At 40.3% G+C, this 24,707-nt stretch overlaps 1 protein-coding gene across 7 annotated transcripts; it reads right to left on the bottom strand.

The window, feature by feature from the left end:
• Nucleotides 1-609: 609 nt before the first annotated feature.
• Nucleotides 610-22,872, bottom strand: ikzf2 (IKAROS family zinc finger 2). 7 transcript variants are annotated; one of them, XM_035604152.2, is made up of 10 exons: nucleotides 21,954-22,084; nucleotides 21,138-21,690; nucleotides 20,894-21,028; nucleotides 19,627-19,673; nucleotides 14,969-15,070; nucleotides 11,813-12,019; nucleotides 10,643-10,810; nucleotides 7,394-7,531; nucleotides 6,634-6,765; nucleotides 610-5,881 (listed from the first exon to the last, which is right to left on the bottom strand). In XM_035604152.2, exons 4-10 carry the CDS (start codon nucleotides 19,652-19,654, stop codon nucleotides 5,076-5,078), a joined length of 1,581 nt encoding a protein of 526 aa, XP_035460045.2. In that variant the 5' UTR covers nucleotides 19,655-19,673; nucleotides 20,894-21,028; nucleotides 21,138-21,690; nucleotides 21,954-22,084; the 3' UTR covers nucleotides 610-5,075. The 7 variants fall into 7 exon arrangements, with proteins under 7 accessions (XP_035460045.2, XP_035460044.2, XP_035460047.2 ...); XM_035604151.2 differs by lacking the exons at nucleotides 21,138-21,690; nucleotides 21,954-22,084 and adding an exon at nucleotides 22,458-22,871; XM_035604154.2 differs by lacking the exons at nucleotides 21,138-21,690; nucleotides 21,954-22,084 and adding an exon at nucleotides 22,110-22,377.
• Nucleotides 22,873-24,707: the final 1,835 nt, after the last annotated feature.

The following is a 24,707-nucleotide window of genomic DNA, read 5'->3' as shown; positions in this document are numbered from 1 at the left end:
TATTGAATAATTACAATGTTGTACATATTTTTTTAGTAACTGAAATTGAAATGACTGATTGCTGTTTGACTTTAAATGAAATCAACACTGGCTGTCTATTGCCTGTGCTTCACAGTCAGGGCCTGTTGGTCTCACTCTCATCATCTTTTCCAGGAACTTTCCAGGACCTACTGTGGTTTAAATTGAAAATAGAATAGAATAGAAAATTGGAATTCACAAAGTTTTTCTTTTTTTCATAACCATACACTTGTTGAATTTGAATGAGCCTCTCATTACGCAGAACAGCAGAGACACAGACTGTGGTGAGGGAGATCTTGGACTATGGGCAGGATTTTAAGCTACAAAGTAACAATTAAACTCCAGGAGACAGTGACCTGTTGTGATGAGGCCACATTTTCTGATTGACTATTGAAGCCTTCCATTCAAATAAAACATCAGGGTGTCACGACGGCGAGGTAGTCGCTGAGTCCACAGAGTCACTCATTTACAAAATGTCACTAGATGACATCGTCTATGCTTGTGGATTTGTACTTTAATGAGCAAAACCCCTCAGTGATTATGCTCAAAGTCACAGTTATGACACAAATAATTCAAAGACAAATCCCAACACATATTTAAACCTTTTTAGTTGAATTCATTTTTTGTTCCTGATATGCTCTTGCATGTTGTTTACAATATTTAAGCACTGCCGTTTTTCTCACGATGAAATCTTTTAATTGCAATTATACAGTGTGCATGTTTTGAAGAAAGCCATATAACAATTTGTCTCACTTCCTGTTGCATAATTTACAAAACAGGAAAAGATTTAAATCTTTTCTTTAATAAGAGTGAAACCCATGCCTCCAAATATACATTGTATTTTTCACTGCAGTGTGTCTTCATGTATTGTCACTGATGCTGAAAAACAGGGCTGAACAATCCTCCAACGTGCTTCACCACATTCAGTACTGGACTGATTTAAGTCAAGAGAAATTACCAAAGCATTTCAATGAATGTGCATTTTTTGGGGATAAATAAATCACATATTGTAGGACATAAAAATACACAACCTATACAAATACCTGAGACCCCTCACATCAGAAAATTGTTATCAACATCTGAGATGACCAATCGACACACATTTTTCTGATAATGTCATAAACACCGGTCATATATTATTTCTTAAAAAATACAATGTACCTGATCCCTGTCTTTTACATTTTTGTAAACATTTTTCAACTTGAAAAAAAAATACACACAAAGTTCACAAAACTATTTGCATTAACATTTCAGCAGAAAAATAGACATTTAGCACACTCCCTTTCGAAATTTACAAAACAACATCCCCACAATCTGAAACAATGCCAATGATTTAGATTTTCAAGTAAAGTCCACACTTCAAAGGAGGGCTGACAGAAGTCCTGTTTTACTGACTTGTTTTGTTCATATCGCTGCTAAGGATATCGTTATTACAACATTAATATGGGAGCAAAAAAGGTTATACACACATACATATTTAATGACAAATCAGGATAATAATGCCGCCATTCATAGGACATGAGAGGTCACCGAATGTATATATATATATATAATGTTTATAATGTTGCAATTTGTTTAAACCATTGGGTAATTTAAAGGATATGTTGTTTTTTGGTGGACCCCTGTCAACACAGATATGGCTTTCACATGGTAAATATGTACAGCAATATTATAGTAGAGGAATGTATAGAGTCAATATCACAGCTGCGAGTTGTAAACAATTTCCAGTGCCAATGCTTTACAGACAGTACGTTTTTATGCTAGCCGGGCACAAGTTATGCAAAAGAGAAGCAATTTTTCTAACAGATAAAAAGCTGCCTTTTGATCAAAAAAATAGATATGTAACATGGATGAATAGATCACTGAGTTTAACCGTCGAGAACAATCAAGTGTTTATCATGTCAGCAAATTGTTCTGTCAAGAGATTATTTTCTCTACCTTCACTTTAATGTAACAAACAAACAAACAAACAAACAAATGCTGCCTATGAGCAGAGAATGGACATAATGTGTAACGTTGAGTAACTGTGGAGGAGCTGCGACTGGCTCTATGGATCTAAATCTGTGATCCTTAAACATACATTAAATTATGGAAAATATACTTTTTGAGGTGAATTTACATTTTGCCTACATAAGCTTTTAATGTTGGAGCAGGTTTACAGAGGTGACTCGGAATGCTATCTGCTTTGGGAAGTGCCTTCAGCAGAGAACTAAGTGGTAACCACACTTCTCTCACTTTTCCTCTTGCTCATGCTGCCTGTAAAAGGTCATACATTAATGTGGCAGCATTATGCCAATGCAAAGAGCAATATTCAAAGAGCAAGGAAAAGCTAAAGACATCAGTGTGTGTGTGTGTGTGTGTGTCTGTGTGTGTGTATGTACGCTTGTTTGTGATGAGCAGTCAAAGTGCAGCCTGATTCAAACAAGAGCCGGTTAATATTACTCCATTAAGAAATAGAGCTGTTCTGATATGTTTTTCAATCAATTGTTATTTAATTATCTAGTTTTGAAATTTGAAGTTGCTGTTACAGAACTGTCTAAAAATATGAGGGTCTTTTATTATCATAAGATGAGGCTACACTTTAACAGCTATTTGAAGATAGAAAATGTTTTTATTACTATATTCATTTATATTAGTTCTTTTGAATAAAATAAGTTCTATGGCTTATTTTTCTGTGTTTTCGAAGGGTTTAACCTGAGCCAGGCCAAACAACGACCGCAATCTTCACTTCCATACAGGGTTGGTAGCATACAGTTGTTACAATATGTTATATGCATTTTTGTTTTCTTAAATGCACTGGTATCGAATTGGTACTTGGTATCGGTGGATACCCCAAGTCCAGGTATCTGAATTGGTATCGGGAAGGGAAAAAATAATATCGGAACATCTCTAGTAAGAAACCAACATCAAGAATTATCTCAATTCCCACAATGTGATACATTTTAGGCGTTAGGCTTGATTTCAAGCTGTTTGAAGTTGCCAAAGACAAAGCTGTAGAGTCTTGCTGTATTGGCCATTACATAATTCAATAGAATGAATGATGGTTTTGACGCCACACATATAGTATCAGTGGGTATTGAGCGTGCTAGAAAATAACACCAATAACGCAGGCCCTACCTGACCCTATGTCCATGATCTGAAAAAAGAGCTTATATACATCTGGCCTAAAACAAAGTGGACTAGATAGATCGATAGAGACTGACCCAAAGCATAAAGTGAGGTACATCAGTGGTATCCTTTCCCGTAAATCATCATACTCCAGCCAGGTAGTTGACTTCTCATCTTAGTCTGTGACCCTGTGCCAGGTTAGGCTGACAATGTGGACGTATCAAACAATCTGCGAAACTCAAAGTTAAACAATTTAGCCGTGTGCCAACACTGCAAACAACATGACCCGCGAGTCATCAGGGGTTTAAGGTTACAGGGCTAACAAGAATAATTAGGCCACACTTTGTATTCTTTGCTTCATCATCAACAGTCCTAAGTGTAAACTAAATAGAGGCTGATCACTATGGAGAGAATTAAGTCATAATAGACTTAATTCTATTAATTTCACTCTCAGGAAATAGAAATTAAATTAGTTAACAATGTTTGTCACTTTACAGGGTACATTTTATAAATGTATTTGATTATTTACAGCCCAATTCATTATACTTGAAACTTTCAGTAAATAAGTGAGGTTTACTTACTTACTGAAAGTAAGTAAACCTAACCAAAAATGTCTAAATTTAAAATGCTTCCTGTGCATATGCATGTCACGATTATTTGAGGTTGTTTTTTTCTTGTATTTATCGCCAAATTGCCAAATATGCACATTGGAGTCAAATTGATTTAATTTTCCAGAGGGGGGTTGAGGTAATTCATTTGGTTGTTTATTTTTGTACAGGACCTCTCTTAATGTTACAAAAAATTGTACAAGCAACCAACAGAAAGCGTGACGTTTTCTTTTTCTGTATGAGTGGTACGTTAATGCTTTACCAGCTAGTGTTAATTGGAAAGCATAGTACTAATCTTTTTTTTTTCATTAGCAATAGGAAATATAACTTAAAATTTTATCATCATACAAAACCACAATATCAGTCGATATGTTAAATCTATCAATGAAGACTTTAACACCGTCTGATTGTTACAAAGTAGTTGTTAAGAGGTAGTTGTTTTTTTTGTTTGTTTTTTAAATAGGAAAACGCATTTATGATTTCCATCATTAGTTTACAAATTGTAATATATATATCTATCTTACATCTGTAAAAACTAGTTTTAGTCTTTGTTCATCAACAACACATTGATTTGCTACTTGTATTGACACTTCTCTTCATAGACTGCACTCAAAGCCTCCACGTTCTCTGAACTCATCATGTCCAATGCTCAGGAAACTGCTTGTAGCTATAACACACAGCACCAGACATTCATACCATTACTCTGGTGTTCATAGGAAAATTATTATTGGCCTAGGCAATAGGGTACACAAAAAGTAAAACAAAAACAAAAAAACATTAAACATGTTTATCGTTAAAGACCAGATATTTTTTTTTAAAACTCAATTTTCACCAAGCACATATGAATGATATTAATGTAGTAATCATTATTATTTATACTTTCGATTAAAGACTTTTTGAAGTCTTCTCATACTTAACCTCTTATCGGTAGCATTGAACTAAAACTCAAATTTTATCTACCACACTGAGCCTGCAAGGTGGTGAAGGAACACGGAGACAAGACTTTTCCAAAATACACAAAGAAGACGACGAACTGGTCAAAGTTCGACAGCTGCTCTATACAAAATGCATCAACATTTTCAGGAGAAAAAAAAATTACCTTCCTTCCTCTATATTTAATAATGAATTAAATACGTAGAAAATGTATCTTTGGCCCAAACCTTCATATGATTGTTGCAAATGTTCTGATAGACAAAAAGTAGCTTAAAAAGACGTCTTTGATTGTGCTACACTTGTATACAGTGCTATTCAGGCGTAGTCTCAGAGGTCGGGGATAAGAATGGATATCAGCCTATTGCTCCTTTCCCTTCTTCGTCTTCCTCTTAATTCCTACCCATCCTCCTACTGGAAGGTGTGCTCACCACGGACTATGTGAGAGGAGAATTCATAGCGATCTTTGCTGCGGTAACCGCAGATGTTGCACTCCAGTGGATCTCTGTATCCGTGGCAACCCATGTGGATGGTGTACATAACGTGGTCCAGGAAGAGCACCCGACAGTGCTCACACTGAAAGGCACGCAACTCCTGGCCCTCTCGTCCAAACACACGCACCCCTTCCTGGCTCACAGGCCTCTCTGCAGCCACTCGCATTAGCCCAGTCCCCATTCCTGCCACAGCTCTTGGTGATGCTTCCCTCACCCGCTCACCTGAGCAGACCACCGCTGGACTGGACCTGAGGCCAGGAGGGGGGTTGCCCCCATGGTAGCCCCGCCTCTCCTGAGGGCTGCTGCGCGCTGAGTCAGCAGAGTCAACTCCACTGTTGCTGGGAGATTCCTCGTGCCCTGACTGGGGCAGCTTGCCCTGCCTGGTCGAAGCAGTGGGGCCATTTAATGTGGGGTTTGTGGAGAAGTGGTGGGGATGAGGTGGATGTGGTGGCAGCGAATCACAATTTCCTGGATGCTCTGTTCGCTGGCCCAGTGGCAAGACATGGTGGTAGAGGGGGTTGACCATGGGCACCACGTCAGCCATAGAGAGCGGTGGACCTGGATGGTGGAGCATGGGCCGCAGGGTGTCTGATCCGAGGTATGTGATAGCATTGCTGATAGCCTGGTCCATCATGTGGGCTGGCATCAGTTCAGCCTGCTTTTCATACTTAATCCCCATCTCATAGCCTATATCAGGGTAGCTGTAGCGAACAATCTTGTCACCTGGATAAAACAGAGTAGCACTATGACTGCTTGGAATTAATTGATTAAGACAAAAACAAACAAAAAAACATGAAGAGTATAGATGCAAAAGCATTAGACAAGACCGAAAGATAATATGCACAGAAATGTCCATGGCTTGACTTCACAAAATGTCCTTTCTATCTTGTCAAATTCAAATCTTGCTAATGTTTCAGTGCTTGTTTTTCATATTTTGCACTTGATGTTTTGTACATACGAGTCTAATGAAGTGGAAAGCCCCATCCATCTACTGTGCTGTTTAACCCCTCCTGAACAGGGATGCGGTGAGCTGTTTTCTCTCAATAAGAGCAATGGCAAAGTTACAGGTGTACCTAACCACAGAGTGAAAAACATTTCCTTGCCTCTCAGTCAGCTGCTCGCTCTAGCTTGCTCAATCTCTTTTTCTAATAGTGTGGCAAATAAAACTGAGTTCAAAAGAAAAAAAAATAATCTGTGTTCATAAGTAGTGCATGGCTGCTGTGTTATATAAAATGTTCTATAACGTTAACACATAGAAGGAAGGGAAAACTAACTCGAACTACGAGAGTGAAAAAATCAAGAATTTGTCAACAGTAAAAACAGTAGCAAGGGGCACTAAATGATAAGAATTAACCTTAAACATTCTATGACTCCTCAAAAGCAGGTTAGTCCACATTACTCAATCAGTGTGGGGGGGGGGGGGGGTGTGTGTGTGGACAGACCGTTGACTGTCTGCCTATGTTCATCATACCCACCCACAAACTTTTGAGGTGTGGTGCTCTTCCTCTTGCCCACGTTGCTATGCAGCCTTTCAATAACGGGCGGACGATCAAAGGTTGCCATGGTGTTGGCCTCTGACATGGACCTTGGCTCTTTAGAAACCTCACCTTGAAGGTTGAGAAGGGAGGGAAATTAGAAAGAGCAAGAAAAAATTTAAATAGTCAGATTACTAAAATGAACAAATCTCTTTTATGGCAGATGTGTAATCAGAATTTACTTTTTTAGGACCTTTCCAGCTTTTCATTATTATTTTTGCAACAATGGCCAGAAATGAATTCATGATCTGAGTTTACTCTTTACAAAGCCATAAGAAATTTACACATATTTCTTTTAAGAATGAATTATGGAATTAATGCAAATATGTGAGTTACTCAAGTTATTATCAAATCATAAAAGTTGAACAAATTAATGAACACAAATTGAGTAAATAAAAAATAAATAACGACAAAACCATCTGCATTAATGTATATTGAATAAATATAAGCCTCACATCGTTTTTTGTCTTTTGCTACTATTTTAAATTGATTCCTCCCACCAAACCATAAGTTTATTAATTTCAGTTGATTAATAATACATTTTAAAAAGCTATATAGTGTACATAAACCAATTAAAAACAATTTTCTCCTCTGACATTCAACTGTTACGCTGAATTTCATTGTATTGTATTACTGATTCCATTACTCATTAATAATCCACCTTCATTTTCATGGTTACAATTTCAGTCAAACGATTTACCTGTGTAAGGACCAGTGTGGGCAGTCGGATCCAAGCCGATTCCTTGCAGGTAGCTATGACATCGCTCTTTATGTTCCTCTAGGGACGTGCGCTGCTTATAACTTCGCCCACAGTAGTTACACTTGTGCGGTTTGCCAACTAAAAGTGAAGATAGTCAAGGGAAAGTATATTAATCTCATTCACTGCAGGCAGTGCGTAGTAGTAAATACCGTGAACAGTCAGTAGTACAAACAAACCAGAAGCAAGCCTCTGAGATCACGGGTATTCCACTACTAGTGTGAGGATTCCACACAACTGTTGCCAGACAGAAAACCCAAGTTGTGGGCGACCGATAGTTGCACCAAGAAGTCAAAACACTCTGGTCTCTGAAACGTCAAGTGAACTCCCACTGCCGTGGCACAGCATGAGTGAATAGCAGAGTTGATCTTCCCATGGCGGTGGTAGGAAACTATCTCCAATTTTAAGGAGGTGGATTATGATTCATTGTGCCATTTCTATTTCATTCAATTCCTTCCTACCTACCGAACAATATTACAGAACAGATTTGTCAGGTAAAGGTCACCAATGTTACCAACTTGGTCCAAAGAAAGTACATGCAGTATTTCCATATTGAAGTAACAGTTGAATTGAAAATGCTTTACAAAATAAAATAAAAAATTCAACATTCTGCATTAAAGTGAATCCTACGCAGGCAGACACAGCTGAGGTAGAATAAAGGCTTCTCAAAACGAACAGAATGGCTCATCAAGGGACTGGAGTGAATGAACCGGCAGCCACATAAGCCTACGAATGTGACCCAGGCACCATCATTAGTAACTGTGTAGTAAGACATCCACTGGCATAATGGTGACAGCTATTACTAGAAGAAGATGTGCTGATGATCCAGTGCTGTTGATACTGTGAGAACAGAGAAACCAAAAGTCATCTCAGTCTGCTGAACAAAGTCTGACACACTCACACACACACACACACACACACACACACACACACACACACACACACACACACACACACACACACACACACACACACATTATGAGGTAGGTGATAATTAACATGTGAATGTATTTTTTTTTAAAAACAACAACAAAAAAACAACACTTAATATATTCCGCAAGAATACTCTAAATATTACAGCTGTAAATGTTATATTCTCATCCTTGGACTATGTCTTGATGATTTTTGCGGGTGAAATAAATCCATTACCAGTCATGAACCAAATCTTATACTAGTTTTTTTGGTTGTTCTATTAAGTCAAAACAAGTCATTTCGTACTCCTGTGCTCTATAGATGACATTGTAATGGCAGAACTCAAAACAAGGTTATCGTTTTTTTCTGAGTATGGACAGATTCAAAACGTTGTGGCTAATGACTAAGGGTTTCAAGATTATTTAAGTTACAGTTTACGTGTACCTGCAAGGTCATTGCACTAATATTCATTCTGGGTAGTGAAAGAGTGACTTGTACATGAAACATCATCATGGAAACAATTTGCTTTGCTACTTTCCAGCTGTGAAACAGAAGCAGAGTAGGCAGTGTGTAATAAAGTGTCACTCCGTTGTTCTCAGTGGCTCACACACACACACAGACACACACACACACACACACACACACACACACGCACACACACTTAATTTTTCATATCGATATAGCCACCCACACAGCCTTGTGCAGATGTTGGATAGACCTTTCAGCTGCTATTCTTATTCATGCAAACCCATCCACACTGCACATCAGACTCACTTGACTGATTGTATTTGGCTAATAAACGGGAACTGGCTTGAATTGAGATCTCCCATCAAACAAAATGCAAAATCCTATGCCTCTCAAGCGGTGATTTTCCTGCATTGTTATTTCACCAAGGCGCCTCAAAGTCAAATGTCACGTTGCAACATTTAGACTGGCATGTGGGCTTGTGGTCAAGTGAAAAAAGAACACTTGTTTTCCTGTACATTTCTTTGCAGGCTCTAACTCGTGTCTTCATTTTTTTTGGTGCCTGACCTCCCTCTCTTTGCTTTATTTCCCTCTCTTGGCTACACCTGCTCTTCCTGGCAGGGCACCAGGCCAAAGCTGCCAGGTTTGCAGTACCCAGAGACTAGTGAGTAATCAGTCCCTGTGTGTACAAGAGAATCAGCACAACAGTACTTGCTGTGCACAACTGAAAGAGCATTGTCATACTCCTCACTTTCCTCATGAAGCCGCAATAATAACCAGAGGATGACAGATGCAACTAACCGTAATACTCATGATTTACCAGGGAAGAAGAAGGTTGGAGGATGTGACAGAAATTAATTTGGACAATACAGGAATTGAAAACGGAAAAATAATCATGGTTGATGGTGACAGATAGATGTGGATAAAATAGATACCAACAAATGTGTAAAAGAAATAGACCAGTAACAACTTGGCCAGATTTAGAGATTACAGCCATGCAAAAACCAAACATGAACCCAAGCACACCTAAACACACACGTCCGCTCTACCTAAAAAGAGAACTATGTATGAGTAAACCCCATGGGGGCATTGCAGTTAGAAATGACTTTATTGTCTGACCTTAATTTCAAAGGCGCCAGAGAGGGGAGCGCATATCCTCTCTGATAGGAAAGTGGGTTGCAGTTGAGAGAGACAGCCACCACTCCACATATTTCTCAACACACAGATAGTTTCCTCCTTAGTGAGTCGAGCAACTTAGCAACAGCATGTCCTTGGTACCTAACCACAAAACACTCTTTCTATAACATACGCATGAAAAAAGACCTATTGCATCCTTTTAACAACAATACAACACAGAGAGTCACCGACCAGCATGTATGGCTAGCACACAAAGCTTCAAAAGAAATAAATATATGAGGTGAACATTTAAGAGCTAAAGAAAACAGCCTGTCGTATTCTTTTTTAAAGAAAAATTGAAAAAAGGCCATCTAGCACAAAGACTGTTATTATGTTGAATCCCCCTACATTCCTCCTGGTGTAACATGGTTTGGATTTCTCATGGTACATTTTAGTTCTGAGATCACTGATTTCCAAAGCAACAAAGTGTTTGTCAAGCAACAATTAATGCCATGTAACACATAAGCATAACTATTGGGGGAAAAAGCACATTTCAATGGTCCGTCTCTCAAAATAAAAGTAGTCAATCCCAGCATTAAAATGGTTATGGGTTGAATCCCTTCTGATTAATGAAGCCTCCTCTGGGTGAGACAAGTGGGTGAGAAAAAGAGAAGATACGAGTGTGAGGAGGATTCTTACCAGCATGAGTGCGCAAATGTCCAGTGAGAGCATCGCGCCGCCGGCAGGCGTAGCTACAGAAGGGGCATTTGAAGGGTTTTTCACCCGTGTGCAGCTTGATGTGTCGCAGCAGGTTTCCCTTCTGGGTGAACGAGACACCACACTGGTTGCACTGGAATGGCCTGTCACCTAATAGAGGCAGACACAGGAAGTCAATAACCACACATGGTGGAAGCCATTTTTGGAAAGTATCAACAGCCCTGCAAAGTTTTTTTCCTTCTTGATTAAACTATTTTTCTGCTTTGGTAACTGCGGCAACGATAAATGAAATATCAAGTCCATTGGATTGACCTCACACGACACATGACTCCTTGAACTACATCTAGTAGATATAAATCAAGAAACAAAAACAACTGTTCAAATAACATTCTTACTACAATACTGAACCCTTTTCCAAAGAACTGCCCTGTGGTCAACTAAACTGAAAAAAAATAATACTTGTGTTAGACTGTTTTTTTAATTCAAATGAACTGACTCAAACAAAAATTATTAATTTAACTGAACATCCATCTTCCCCACTTGCATATCGAGGGAAATGGACGTACTGCCGATTCAGTACCAATGTGAAGCACTGAACAAAAGTGACTACATATACTCGTGGAAATATACTCCTTGAGTAATGAATGGGATTGGACATCTCCCTTGCAAAGAATGCGTGGGGAGTATTATATTGTGGAATGATGTAGTGCAGTACACAAAACATGCATGTACATATTTTTTTCCTTGTACACAGTTACTGTCTTTTGATATAATAGCAAATCTTTTGATCTTCAGGCAGATGGAAAACAGAAATGTGATCCTAATGCTTTGACAACCGGAGCCACCATGGCGTCAGTTGGAACAGGTTTTGGGGGATTCCAAGGATATTTTTTTCCTGATAATAATTCCATGTCTAAACCATTGTCTTTCAACAAAAAACAAAGCAAACAAAAAAGCCCTTCACACCCATTGCCAAGGAACACAAAATGATTTGTGACTCACTCAGAAGGAAAAACATATGCACCGCCCTGATTCTAATAGTTGGAAGAAGAAAAAATCTTTTGCGGAATGTTAATTGCACAAATTATACGAGACAGCTTCTAAAATGAATTATTCGCGTTTAATGGCATTTGGAAATGTACTGATCGGTACCATTTGGTTGTCGACTTCCTGCATCGGCTGTCATATTAGGCCCAGATGATCCATCCTGTATGTTGCTTGGGCTACCAGTCATGGATTCCTCCAATACTCCTCCTTCCTCCCCTGTTTGGCCTATTTCTTCAAGTGCTGGGCTTCTGTCGTCAGCTTCCTGTGCTGTTTCTTCCTGTGCTGTTTCTTCCTCTTGCTTAATTGTCAGTTCTGTAAAAACATAAAAAGTAGTAATCCTGAGATGCTCAGCTTGCAGAGTGAAATCTCATCTGTGATCTATGGCTGTGAAATTGGGGAGCCATAAAAGTGCTTCTACATCCAACCTGCCCATAGGTTGGGCTTGGGTTGCATGATGGAGATGGACTAGGTTAGGATTTGAGCATAAATTGACTTTGTAGAATTAAGTAGGACTGTATTAAGGCCTGAGATGAACTCGTCCTGTCTCAGGATGCCCCGGGCGGACTGGAGGTAGAGAGGGTTGATCTGCAATGGACATGTGTTGACTGTTGTGGGTTAGATGTGCAAAGGACATCGCTAATGGACATGTAGGGGTATCCTACTAACTGACAAGAGGGAGAAAAAAGAGAAACAGGCCGGTCTGGTTCCTGGCTGTCCCTAGGTAGAAAGGGAGTGTCAGAGGCCCTGTAGCTTAGAACACCTGACAAACACTGGGAGACCGGCTGGATGACAAGGGCAAAAGATTATGTTAAAAAAAATAATAGTCTAGCATTAAGCAATGAGACACACAAAACTTACACAGCTACAACTGGTTCAATTCACCTCCGGTCCTGTCCCAATAAATGTGTGGATTCTATACATTGTGAACATTTCTGCTGACGAGAAAACGGATTTACAGAAGCACCTTCTCAAGCCAACATTGCTGGATATGTTAAGTACCTTGTAATTTTCTTCTCTTGTAACAAATACATGAGATGAGCTTTGGATAGATATGGATTGTCTTTGTTTGTTTACCACAGGAAGTCTTAGCAACTGAAGTTAATCATCACAGATAAAGGAGTAAATTTGGCTTGGATGAAATAAAAAAAAAATACCATTTTACAAAATGCTTGCTGTGATCAAGCAAAATGTAGGAAAAACATTTTTACAGTTTTTTTTTGATTTGCTTAGTCTTTGAAAATCTGTCATACATAACAATATCAAAACAATTTGCACGCTGAACACGGGGATTTAGCTGCTTTAGTCATTACTTTGTGACTTTGTTCCCCATACAGCAGAGAGATTTCAAAGAACAGCACTCATTAAAGAGCCACCAAATCTTGGGAGCATTTTACACTACACATTTTATCCTGGTGTTGGTAATGGGTTAACATGCATATGAAAGGGGAAATGTCACAGAAAAGTCTGGGCACTTCCCAAGCAAAACTTCCTGAACCTGATGATCTTGTTCTGGGATTTACAGGGGCAATAATTACATTGTGAGCACGTGGTTGTTTTACTAAAGCCATCATTCTGATTGCATACATCAACTGTCCCCTCGGGCTTTGGGACTGAATCCATTTAACTCTCAGGAGCCAGTAAAAAAAAAAATGGAGGAATTAGGCAACAGTTCCCTTTTTTTTTACAGACTGTAGAGAGAAATCTCCACAAAGCAACTGCATTCTTTAAACTTAGGCTGTGTGTTTCCAATGCCACAGTTTGTGCACAACACTTATACCAATACCAATGTCTTCAACAGCTGTATCCTGGCAACGCGGAGCAGACCTGAACGTCCTTGCTATTCAGCTCTTTGCATCTTTACATCTGTCTCTCCAGTGTGGCATAGTCAGAAGCATAGAGTGGTCAGATGAGGATACACTTGAAAGGGCTGATAGGAAAAAAGCCATCATTTGATTTATGTCCACGGCTCTTTGGGATACAGTGCAGTCGAGTCTGCGATTTATCCAGAGGGTTGACAGGTATTGCAATACACCTTTATGACAATGACATTGTGGCATTATCTTACCACCCGAAACGGTCTGCTCCTTTACCTTTCACTACTAGACGGAGGTCCACGATGTATAATTTATGTTCTAGCTTGCAAATTTTAAAGGTTTGGCTCTGGAATTTAAAAGCGCGTCATGCTCATATTCAACAGATGATGAGGAGCAGCCCTTCTTTTGTAACTAAACCTCAAATGGCAAATCATTTTAAGCAACATCCAGAATGAAAACAGGTCCTATCGGTGAAGAGTATCTCCCTGTGAAAACCATGGCCCTGCCCACCTGCCTGTATCTCTAAACTTCTGGGAACCGAGCTTCCCTTTTCTCATTCATCTCTGTTGTCTCACTTTGTTTCCCCTTTTTTTACTTTACTGCTTCACAGCGGCATAGATAAAGCTAATCTGAGGCATCAGGTTAATACACTGAGGGGAACCAAGTATCTTTGGGTCAAGGGCAATAGAGTTTGCATTATGTCCCTCATTCACTCATTCGATGGGGGCAAGCTACCATGCATGACACTGACTGAACCATCTACAGCATCTGTTCTGATGGGCTCACAATTTCCATGTAAATGTCCTGGTACAACTAATGCAAACACATCCTTCACACATCTACTGTATTTCAAAATAGGAGCCTACCTTTGTTCAGGGGAAATACAGAAATATGTCCTTCCCTGGAAGGCTTTTGAAAGAGTTCAGTTGCATTAAGAGTAACGTAACAAAGAGAACATGATCAGCATTAATTAAGTTAAGTGTTTCCCATACATTGATTTACTTGTGGCAGCCCGCAACAATAGCATCATCATAGATTTTATTGGTTTCTACCTCTTTTTTCCCCCCCCATATAGATATCATTGCAGAGCTGTGTGCAGTGCGTCCACCTTGTGCCTCTCTCTCTCACACGCATCTTTCACTGTTCACCTGTCCGTGAGGTCTGTTCACCATAGAGAAGACAGCTAGCGAAGCTGCTAGTGAATATCAACTGCTTATGCAAAGGGCTAACGTTAATGTGTATTCTTAACCACTGATGCCGATTGTTTGCTCCCTCAATCCAGATGAATACTGAAAAGCTCAAAATGCCTCATCCAGTGTGATTAGTTATCTGAGTAACCACCCCTCCACCAGCGTCCCACTCAGTTGAAACAAAAACCACAACCTACGTTTGTGGGAAACACTGATGTTGGAACAGTCTATTTGTTTAAGGGAGAAACTGCTCTCACCGCTGGGGGAATTGGGACCCTGAGGAACTGTTTGTCCATTAGAGGTTGACATATCCGCCAAAATCCTTGAGTTCTCCTTACCAGGAGAGCACTGGGCATCACCTGGAAGACAAACACGGCATTCTTCACTGGGATGTGCAATAGTGTAGTACAGTACAAATACAATGTAATTCAATACAATACAATAAAATGTTGTTATGTGGGGGGAAAACAACCTCAAGGACCAGGGCTCAAGAAAAGGTTTGAAAGCAAATAATTGAAGGATTTATTTTTATCTTTATGATGGCCGTGGGAAAAAAATTTCACCATTAAAGACATTGACGTGAAAATAAATAAAAGTTGACCAAATTTCTAGCGAAGCAAACTGTTCACAGAATATACAGGAACCTTGAGTTGGGTGTTTTTTTTGTCTCAGATGAAGAATAATTTCATCTTTCTCAGATCACCTTCCGAGCCTCACCTGAATGGACTCTATGGAGGTCACACTGCAGAATGCAGAAGGCAACTAAATGAACCGTCTTCATTCACCTATGGGATCCTAATGTCCAGCAAATGTGGATCAGATTGCATCCTCTCAGCAGTGTGTACAGAACCCAGGCTATGGATAGCCCTGTGTCCACTCAGAGGGAGAGCAAATCAATCCCTTATCCCCTTACACCCCAGCCCCGTCAGGGTCACCACAACAATGCAGCAGCAACAGGCAAACACCCCTGCTGACCCAGGTGTCAGATCCCTGAGGAACCACAGCGAGCCATCATTCACCACCAGCACAATTAAAAGGTTTTCCTCAAGAATACTGACAACTATGAAAAACTGGAAAGCAGGAATTATGATGACTCCAGACACTGCCTGGCACATTTACAATTGATGTAGCAATGGCTTTAGCTAAGGGGGAATTCAGTAAAATTGGAAAGGCCGCACTACATGCTACACCTGTAACTGCTACAAACGCCGCCGTCTTGCAATTTGTCCGCGCTGAACATGTCTGCGATGAACCCTCACACATGAAAAACAAATCAGTGTCAGATCTCTTCTTGTTGTGACAGCTCTTGTACATTTGACAACCCTCTTGTGTGGTATTGTTCCATTGTACTGACAGCCACACTGAGTGGGGCATACTGGGAGACGCTGTCCATGACACAATCCCTGGGTCTGGGCTCAAGTTGCACAGGTTGGGGTTGGAGGAAATCTCAGGTGACCGACACTGGCTATCCCTTGGCAATGCTGTCCTGGAGACAGGAGTGGCCCAGATTTGTCATGAAGGATTTTCCATTACTGTAGCAAACGCTGACAGCTGCCTAGCAGTACCACAGCTAGACTGTCTCAGGAATTAACGAATATTTTATATTTTCAAAATGCTAAAATAAGAACCCACCATTAATAATTTAAAGACTGTGAATTCCTTCGCACATAATTATAATATGGGTCAAATATTGAAATGTGTGCTAATTCAAGAATAATTATGACAGTACCGTCAGCGTCTTCTTTTGTCATAACCACTGGCATCAAAAGAGAGATTGATGTCCTCCAATGTCTTTAGGCAATCACTGGTAATCAGACGTCACATCAAGTCTTAAAATGATGTTCATCTGTTGCTCATACTGGTCAAATGCAGCCACACAGACAGCGGAGAATCTGCGTTTTACCCATAAAACCTCTGATGTCAGAAGAACTGGCGAGTATGTGCTTGCATGGACAGAACAGAAGTTTAGCGTTGGTGTCATGCATTTGCTGAGTCAATCTTGTATGAACAGTAAGATCAGGATATTAAACAGTTAAGACTCGCTGGGGGATGGGTACTTTGAATAACTTACCAAATGTTATAATTGAATGTGCTGGCAAATGGAAAGGAACAAATGGCGTAATTAATGCTGACTCATCTCAGGTGCCATATGACCATAGAAATCTATTAAGAGTCAATTCAATTTCACAACTTATTCATAAAAGAGCACTAGTAATTATAATGGTATCAAGGTTCAGGAAAAAAAAATGTTATGACAAGGGCCCTTAAAATAACCAAAATAAACCAAGGTCAAGCTCCATTTGCCTGCTTGTGATGGTAGAAGTGAATCAGATACAGAAAAAAATAAAGCCTCAACAATAACTATGTCAGCAAAGTGAGGAACTGGATTCTTTTCCGGAGTGACAAGGTCCTTTTATCTGGCTTGCTGGATACACAGTGTATGGGAGCTGGTTTTTCCAGTCAAACTCTGAACCTTCCTTAAGACACAGATTCATAAAACACAGAAACTCAAACACCACTGACCAAGGGAACAACAAAGTAAGGCATATGAGAGCATTCATTTAACTTCTTACTTTTTTTTAAATGTAATAATCATATTAGTCTCTGGCTGTGTCACATTTACATTATTATTGGTGCTGTCTTCATATACTTTATGTAACTGTTGGTTACACTGGCTGGAACAACAACTATCAACAACACATTTTAGACAGTGAAACTAATTAATGTTTACTACATGAGCTGGTCAAGCGGATCAAGATTTTGTTTTTAAATAAATCTGCGGCAGTTTGAAGGTATTAAAGAAACATTTTTTTGTTTCGTTTTGTTTCAAAGATGATATTTTTCTCCTCAGATTATTGGGCAGGAGCTCAGCAGGTAATGACATTATTTCTTGTCCAGAGGCCGATGGATCTCATTGATGATCTGAAACTTAATTCAACAGAAATTACGCCAGGGTTAAAATGTCAACACAAGGTTAGACAAGGTTTATACCAGTAGCGTGGCTGTTGTGAAGACTACTCGTCCAGCTCATTATTTTTAATTTGCTTCATCCTTTCAGTCAGCTACCATTAGCTTTGTTTGTAACACCGGATGTGTCTGCACCTGTCTGTACTTTAATGCCACCACCATCGAGTTGGAGCAATTAGAAAGTATTTCTCTTAGAAAATAATGTTCGGACACTGAGTAGCCTTGAAATTAGCGACAGTGGATTTAAGGGCCTCAAATTATGTAAGCACAATATCCAGGTTGTCGTACTTCTTCTAAAATGTTACCTCTACTTCTTTTTCATGTGTATGTTTTATACAATGCTACAGCATGACAGATTATTAGATATTTAAACTGCAATAGTTATCAATCGCATACAGTTATATTCACTCTCAGACTGCATGTCTCATACTATGACTCACAGATACTGTTATCCTATCCTATACAAATTCATGTCGTTACAGGCCAATGTAACTACTGTACATACAGGCAGACTAATAATGTACACACCAGCTGTGTGTGTGTGTGTGTGTGTGTGTGTGTGTGGGTGGGTGGCAGCTCAGCCTCAGCCGCCATATATTCAAGTCCAGTGAACAACCTTAAATTGGTTAAGCAGTAAACTACATAAGGTACAAAAAAAAGCCAATTCCAGGCAGTGCATTAGTAGGACAATGCTGTACTGCAGGAAGTAGTAGTGTAAGTTGCAATTAGAATGGTGCGAAAAAAGGCAAGTGACAAAGGAAGAAGGACTGGTTGGTCAGGCATTCATCCTACAGCAATATAAATTCCCAAAACATTGGAAGAAAAGAACCAGACAGAGGCTTCACTTGATGGAAGAGAACTTGTACCACTTTACCTCACATACAGTTTAAACATTTTTTCCCATCAAATATATACATATATGTTTTCTTTTGCAACACACAGAAAATACTATTTCCATTTGTACATTAGGATGGAGCTTAGTTGTGTATGAATGACTGTTAAAATTGAATTCTGCGAATATGCATATAAGAAAGTATTTGTTTGCTCTCTGATGTTGTGTAGAAGAACATGTTTCCAAATTAAAGGGGCTGGTAGGATTAAGTGAAGTAGGGTCTAGTGGTGCATGTGGAAGAGTGTAATGGTGTTTGCGCATTGTGTGTAAAACAGTGACAATGATTGACCTAAATTTTTTCTTATAGTCAGCAGTGACTTGCTAATGTATTGAACATATAGTGAAAAAGGTGGGAGCAGTTACGATGCAAATGGTTGAATTCCACAAAGGTGTGGTTTCCGCTGTTTTAATGCTGACGGAACACATTCAAACTATTTCCAACACTATCATTTCAGAAGCTACCCACGGACCCACCAAAGGGAAGGAAGAGCTTCCATTTGTTCCTCCGCCACCACTCCTAACCCGGCCTGCCAAGTGTTCCAACAAGAACAAACCCCCAATGGAGACGTAAAAGTCCCCACGATGTCATCAACAACATGCTACCTGTTTTTAGACATGAATACTAAAGTAAAGTTCACGGGGGACAGGGAAGCTATTCGAGAGACCTGCCCAAAGGAAACCAGCAAAGGGCAATGGAGCACCACAAAGTGCACATCCAGTATCTGCTGCATTCAACAGGATGTTGTTAATATTTAAGGGTTCAACAGGAAAAAGGCTGCACTAGGGGAAAATCCCTTGAAATATTTATTTTGTTGTATTTTGCAAAAATGTATCATCATTATGTCAAAAAGTGGACCCCAAAAGAAGTCTAAATAAGTTCCTCACATGAATGGCATAATAACACAATAGCACACGGAACTCATTAAAGTCATCATTATCCTCATCAGTACAGCAAAACACAGACAACCATTCGATATAAAGTCTCTGGTCATAACGTTTGAATCAGTAAGTGTCCGCGTGCATTGATCCATATGTGCAAGCAATAAGGGGACTTACTAGCACTGTGGCCATCGGGAGCCTCCATTTCAGGTGCTTTGGGAGACCTGCAGGGGAACAAAAAGAAACACCGTCGTGACTTTTATGTAACTCTGATATGAAGACGTTTTGCAATCATGCATACATTTCTCGATTTAACCTTGAGTTATTTAACTGGATGTGTGTATTTCAAAAGTTGTGCGGCTTATTTTGTAAATAGTATGCAAACGGTGATGCGCATCTCCAGGTTTAACCTTGATCATGTGTTCATACAAACGCCATTGATCTGAAAACTATATCAATTAGTTTAAAATCACATTAATATTACAGCTGTAGATGCATAAATTCTAGAGTACAGGGGTCCATTAAAATAGAGGCTGTGACTTATTAGAGAGGAGTAGTCTTGTATATTTAGCGTGCTACACTCATGTGAACAGCCATGATTTAGTTTCATATTCTCTGTCGAAAGTACATCCTCGCCTGAGTAGAAGTGAAATCATAACTCTTATTATCTCTAAATTGTCTGCAGTCTCAAAACTCAAAACAGGCAAAATGAAATACAGTATATATATAATTACCTTCTACAGTTAGAAATTGATACTGCCTTGAAAACATAAAAGAGAGGGAAAATTAAATAACTAAAAATCACCTATAGCAGTTAACATTATCAAAAGACATTCAACCGTGCAGAGATCCAATCCCCTTGTTTTTAATTTCATGTTTTGTGAACATTTATGGGCATGATAATTGTAGATGGTGTCTATTGTCACATTACTTTTATGTTTTTAGTCTCATTTTTATGTATAGGTTTTTATGTATATATATATATATATATATATATATATATATATATATATATATATATATATATATATATATATAAATTCTGTTTAATATTCTGTCTGAGCACACAACAACTTTGCATTGTACAACAGGACTAGTACTGGCTTCCTTGAAGAACTTAACCCATCCATCATTAAGGGGGGGGAAAAACAACATAAGGCCAAATGCAGAATACCTTGCATCCATACTACTTTGTTTTAGGTTGAACTATTTTCAAATGGCTGTAATAAAGATGGTGGTAATCTCAGACTATTAAGAAAACTGCAGATGGTCCGTAAAAGTTTCATAAATGAATCTCCCTCACCAGCTACGTAGAAAAAAGTGTGTACCTCTATGCAGTCTTGACTTCTTAACAGGATCTTGAATGAAGTAAACTAAAAGTAAAGTGAAATCAGAAACGAACATGTAATACATCAAGAAAAAAAAGGTTGATTTAAATAAATACCTTGAGTGTCTCCCCTGGCCAGAGATAGTTGGTAGTTTCAGTCAAGGACGGAGGGAGGGAGGGAGGGGGTTGGTTGGATTGTCTCCACCTCCCTTCAAACAAACGAAAATGTCAATTCCGTCCAGTGATCTCCCGCTATGGAAGAAAATAAACCTCTTTAAGGTCACAGGGAAACATGCAAACCAATGTGATCAAGTTCAGGAAAGCAGAGGGAGGTTGAGGGGCAGCGCATGTACAGTCCTACAGGTGGCTGCTGCTGCGGCTGCGTCTGCGTCGAAGACTCTCCGTGCGCGTCCCGTCGACTCTCCACTTCAACACCGACACGCTCCCATCGAGCTCCGCGCTCACTCAGTCCGACCCTGACGTGACATTTGCACCACAAGTCACGCAGCTATTCGCCGAGCCGCTCGCGGTGAACTTTTCCTTCTTCTGTTGTCTCGTGTGTGGGGTTTTTTTTTTTTTTGTTGTTGCTTGTTTTTTTGACAGTAGGAACACTGAGGGGGAAGACTCGACAAGTTGGTTTGGTGGAGGAAGAAAGAGAGGGATGGATCAAACTGGATCCACCGGTTCCTAAGGAATTAGCCACAGAGGCAGGGAGCAGCCAAGGTATTTTCAACAGTCAAGGGACAGAAAATCCGTAGGCAGGCCATGTGGAGATGTGACTCGAGTTCCCACAGCTACAGGCGGAGCTTTACGCGTCGTCCCCGGCCGCTGCTGCGGGGACATTGGGAACAACGCGAGGTGTGGTGGGCAAAGCACTGCTGCAGGACCACCGCCTCCTCCAATGGTACACCACACTATTACAACCAAACACAATCAATTGTCCCATTACATATTGGGGGGGGGGCACACACCCCCCTTTTTGTTTTTTCAAACTAATAGGGCCCGCCACCTTTGACACCACTTCCTAGTTTGTCTACAACATGATGTTAAGGTCGAGTTATTATTTATGTAAGCAGCAACAAAATATATATCTATATATCTATATATATATTTAAAAAAGGTTTAAAAACTCATAGATGTGCAGGCAGATGAGACGGCGAGGACAGGGAGCGGTTACCTGGCAGACGACAGAGCATCTCTGGAAATAACCATCAGCTGCACGCACACACACACACACACGCACGCACGCACACACACACACACACACGCACGCACGCACACACACACACACACACACATTGTGCAGCGAGTTTTCGTTGTCATCGTTCCTCACGTTAAGTGGTTTGTATTCGCGTTGCCTACGTGCGCACGGCTCGGACCCGACTGGCGGCTGCCATTCAACAGGTTACCCGATCACCGCAGTCGACGGCGGAGCCCGTGTGGCTTCCCAGTCACCAGACAGACGCTCCTCGTCTGCCTCTGCTGCAGACATGCGCCTCCAGCCAGTCTGAGGCGTCGGTGGAGCCTGTTCATGGTCGACTTATGCCGAACAGCCGCGTTGAAGCGGCGGCGCGGTGCTGAGTTAACGCAGGAAACGGATGCATGCACGCGTGTTTATTTCGCGCCCCCCTTTTCTTTTTCTCTCTTTTTTTTTTTTTGTTGTCTTTGTTTTATTATTTACCTTAAACACGCAGGAGTTCACATGTTCCGGTGAACTTGCGCGTTGGATCCAGGCTGCACGGCTCGGCTTGGAATAGACTCCATTGTCGCCCCGGCATGCGCCACGACGCGCCGACTGAGAGGTAGTTTGGCTCCGCAGCAGCAGCGGCAGCAGCAAAAGCAACAGTTGTTTAATCCACCCCTGACTTCCTCCTCCATCTCTCCCCCGGAGCAGCGCAGAGCAGCCACCCGCCACTTCCCAGTGGCTATTCCGGGAAGTTGGTCTGACACTGAGAATCGTGTGGCGGAGCGCGGAGCCGGTGTCTGCCTCTCCGCCGGCCGATCGATTAGGTTACAAGGGGCCTCCTGTTTCTGGGGCTGCGGCCAGGTCGCATGCGGCGACGAGACATCGGTGGCACACTCGTGAAGTGTTTGTAACTGGACCACAGTGTAGGCTACTGAAGAACACACCGGGTTTATTTTAAGTGTGCAGCCAGCTATATATATATATATATATATTTTTTTTTTTACACATATTACACATATTGCTGTGAGATAATTTGCGACATTTGTAAGCAAAATATTGTTTTCATATTGATGCAATTGTGCATGGAAATCTTGTGCTGTCCTCGTCAAGAATGCAAACTATTAGATATGACTATTAGTATAGTCATATATAGGAAAATGATTACGATTGATACTGACACCAATATCAAGATCAATCATAGATAATTAAATCATTTTATGAACAGTACAGCCGTCAATATTAGGGATACAGTTTTTGGCCTTCCATTAATGAAAGGATACCGTGTTCGTCTCTTTCATATTTAAAATTGTGCAACCAAGCCGTGAACTGAGCAGAACGTTGTACAATTGAAAAATGAACATGTCAATGCTATCTGGTGAACAAAATGTATAATGGGGGGCAATGTCCCTAAAATTACTGCGATGGTATCCTCGGCCTTTTACAGTTTCATTTTACTGCAACTGTGCCGAGCTAAACTTGGCAGAGAATATCAAGTCGAAATGAATCTGCACTTTTTCTAATCCACATCATTTCTGAGGCCTGTCCAACACAAATTGGTATTGACGATAACTTGATGAGACAGCAGTAATGAGTTCACGCTGCATCTTCAGTTAGGTGATCAACAAACAAAATATAGGATTTACAATGAGAAAAACAGACTAAGAAGTACATGGTACAGTGGTATTGTAAATGTGAATTATAATATAAAGAGTATATAAGAGTGAGGATCAAACCAAAAAGTTTTTTCAGGCAATGGTGAGGGAGACATCAACTGGAACTTAACCTGCATTTCTCATGGAGCACCGGGGCCATGGAGCTCCAGATATGGTCGGCCATCCATATTTCAACCATCAAAAACCTTGAAGACAAAGCAACAATACATACACCGGCAGAAATAAATGAACGGATACAAATTGGTACTTCCCTAACACAGTTTAGAGAAGTAAGGCTGGTGTCTCTCGAGCAGTAGACATATTAAAAAACATTGGTTAGTAGCCACTATTTGGTAAATCAGACGTTCCCCATTTGTTTCATGGGTGTTGTATAAATGAGCGCATTAAATCCAAAAAAGGCAATGATTCTGTTGTGTGAATCTGCTGTAGGAGGAGGCAAGACTCATCCCTCTATTGCCACATCAGGTCTCATCGCCAACTATGCAGCATCACAAGAATGTTTCCATTTGTATTAGCACACTGGCAACATGCAGGAAAAACTAAAAAACTCTGAAGCTTGAAAACTACTTCCCGGCGCATTAAACATTTCAATTGGCGAGGGCAATTCCTTTCATGGGGCATATACGTTTTAGCCATGGGATGTTGACATGTGGTCTGACGAGGCGGGGTTTTCGGCCTAAGGCAGAGAATGAGCAGCAGCTCTGCTGCCCTGACTTCTGTGGGGAGTTCATTTGACCAGAGGGGACCAGGACGGAGAGAAGCCCCCACTGATAAGTTTGGCTGAATTCAACTGTTTGAAAGGTGAATAGGAATAGACTCTCCTCCTGTTTGTTGAACTTGTTGACGGGAAGCAAATGTGCACTGTCCCCATTGCTGTTCTGTCTTTTTGTTGTAGGGTCAGTTTGGATAAAATAATCACGTCCTTTTACAAAATCAGTTAAAACCTCTAGCAGACGGGGACAAAAAAGGGCTTGGATGTTGATAGCGTTGTTAAGTGAGTGAAGAAACAACTGCAACTACCAATACAACGATATAAAGAATGCACTAAGCAACAGCAATCGTTCTCATGTCG

Source organism: Scophthalmus maximus, chromosome 14, assembly GCF_022379125.1.
Source record: "Scophthalmus maximus strain ysfricsl-2021 chromosome 14, ASM2237912v1, whole genome shotgun sequence".
Taxonomy (NCBI): domain Eukaryota; kingdom Metazoa; phylum Chordata; class Actinopteri; order Pleuronectiformes; family Scophthalmidae; genus Scophthalmus; species Scophthalmus maximus.
Note: the sequence above shows the minus strand (reverse complement) of the source record. Positions and strands in the feature narration are given on the sequence as shown.

Coding starts and splice junctions, on each gene's coding strand:
- ikzf2 (XM_035604151.2), bottom strand. CDS start 19,654: ATGGAGGCTCCCGATGGCCACAGTGCTA. Junction 12,020..14,968: donor GGGTCCCAATTCCCCCAGCG/GTGAGAGCAGTT, acceptor ATGTTTTTACAG/AACTGACAATTAAGCAAGAG. Junction 10,811..11,812: donor AGGAAGTCGACAACCAAATG/GTACCGATCAGT, acceptor TGCCTCTATTAG/GTGACAGGCCATTCCAGTGC.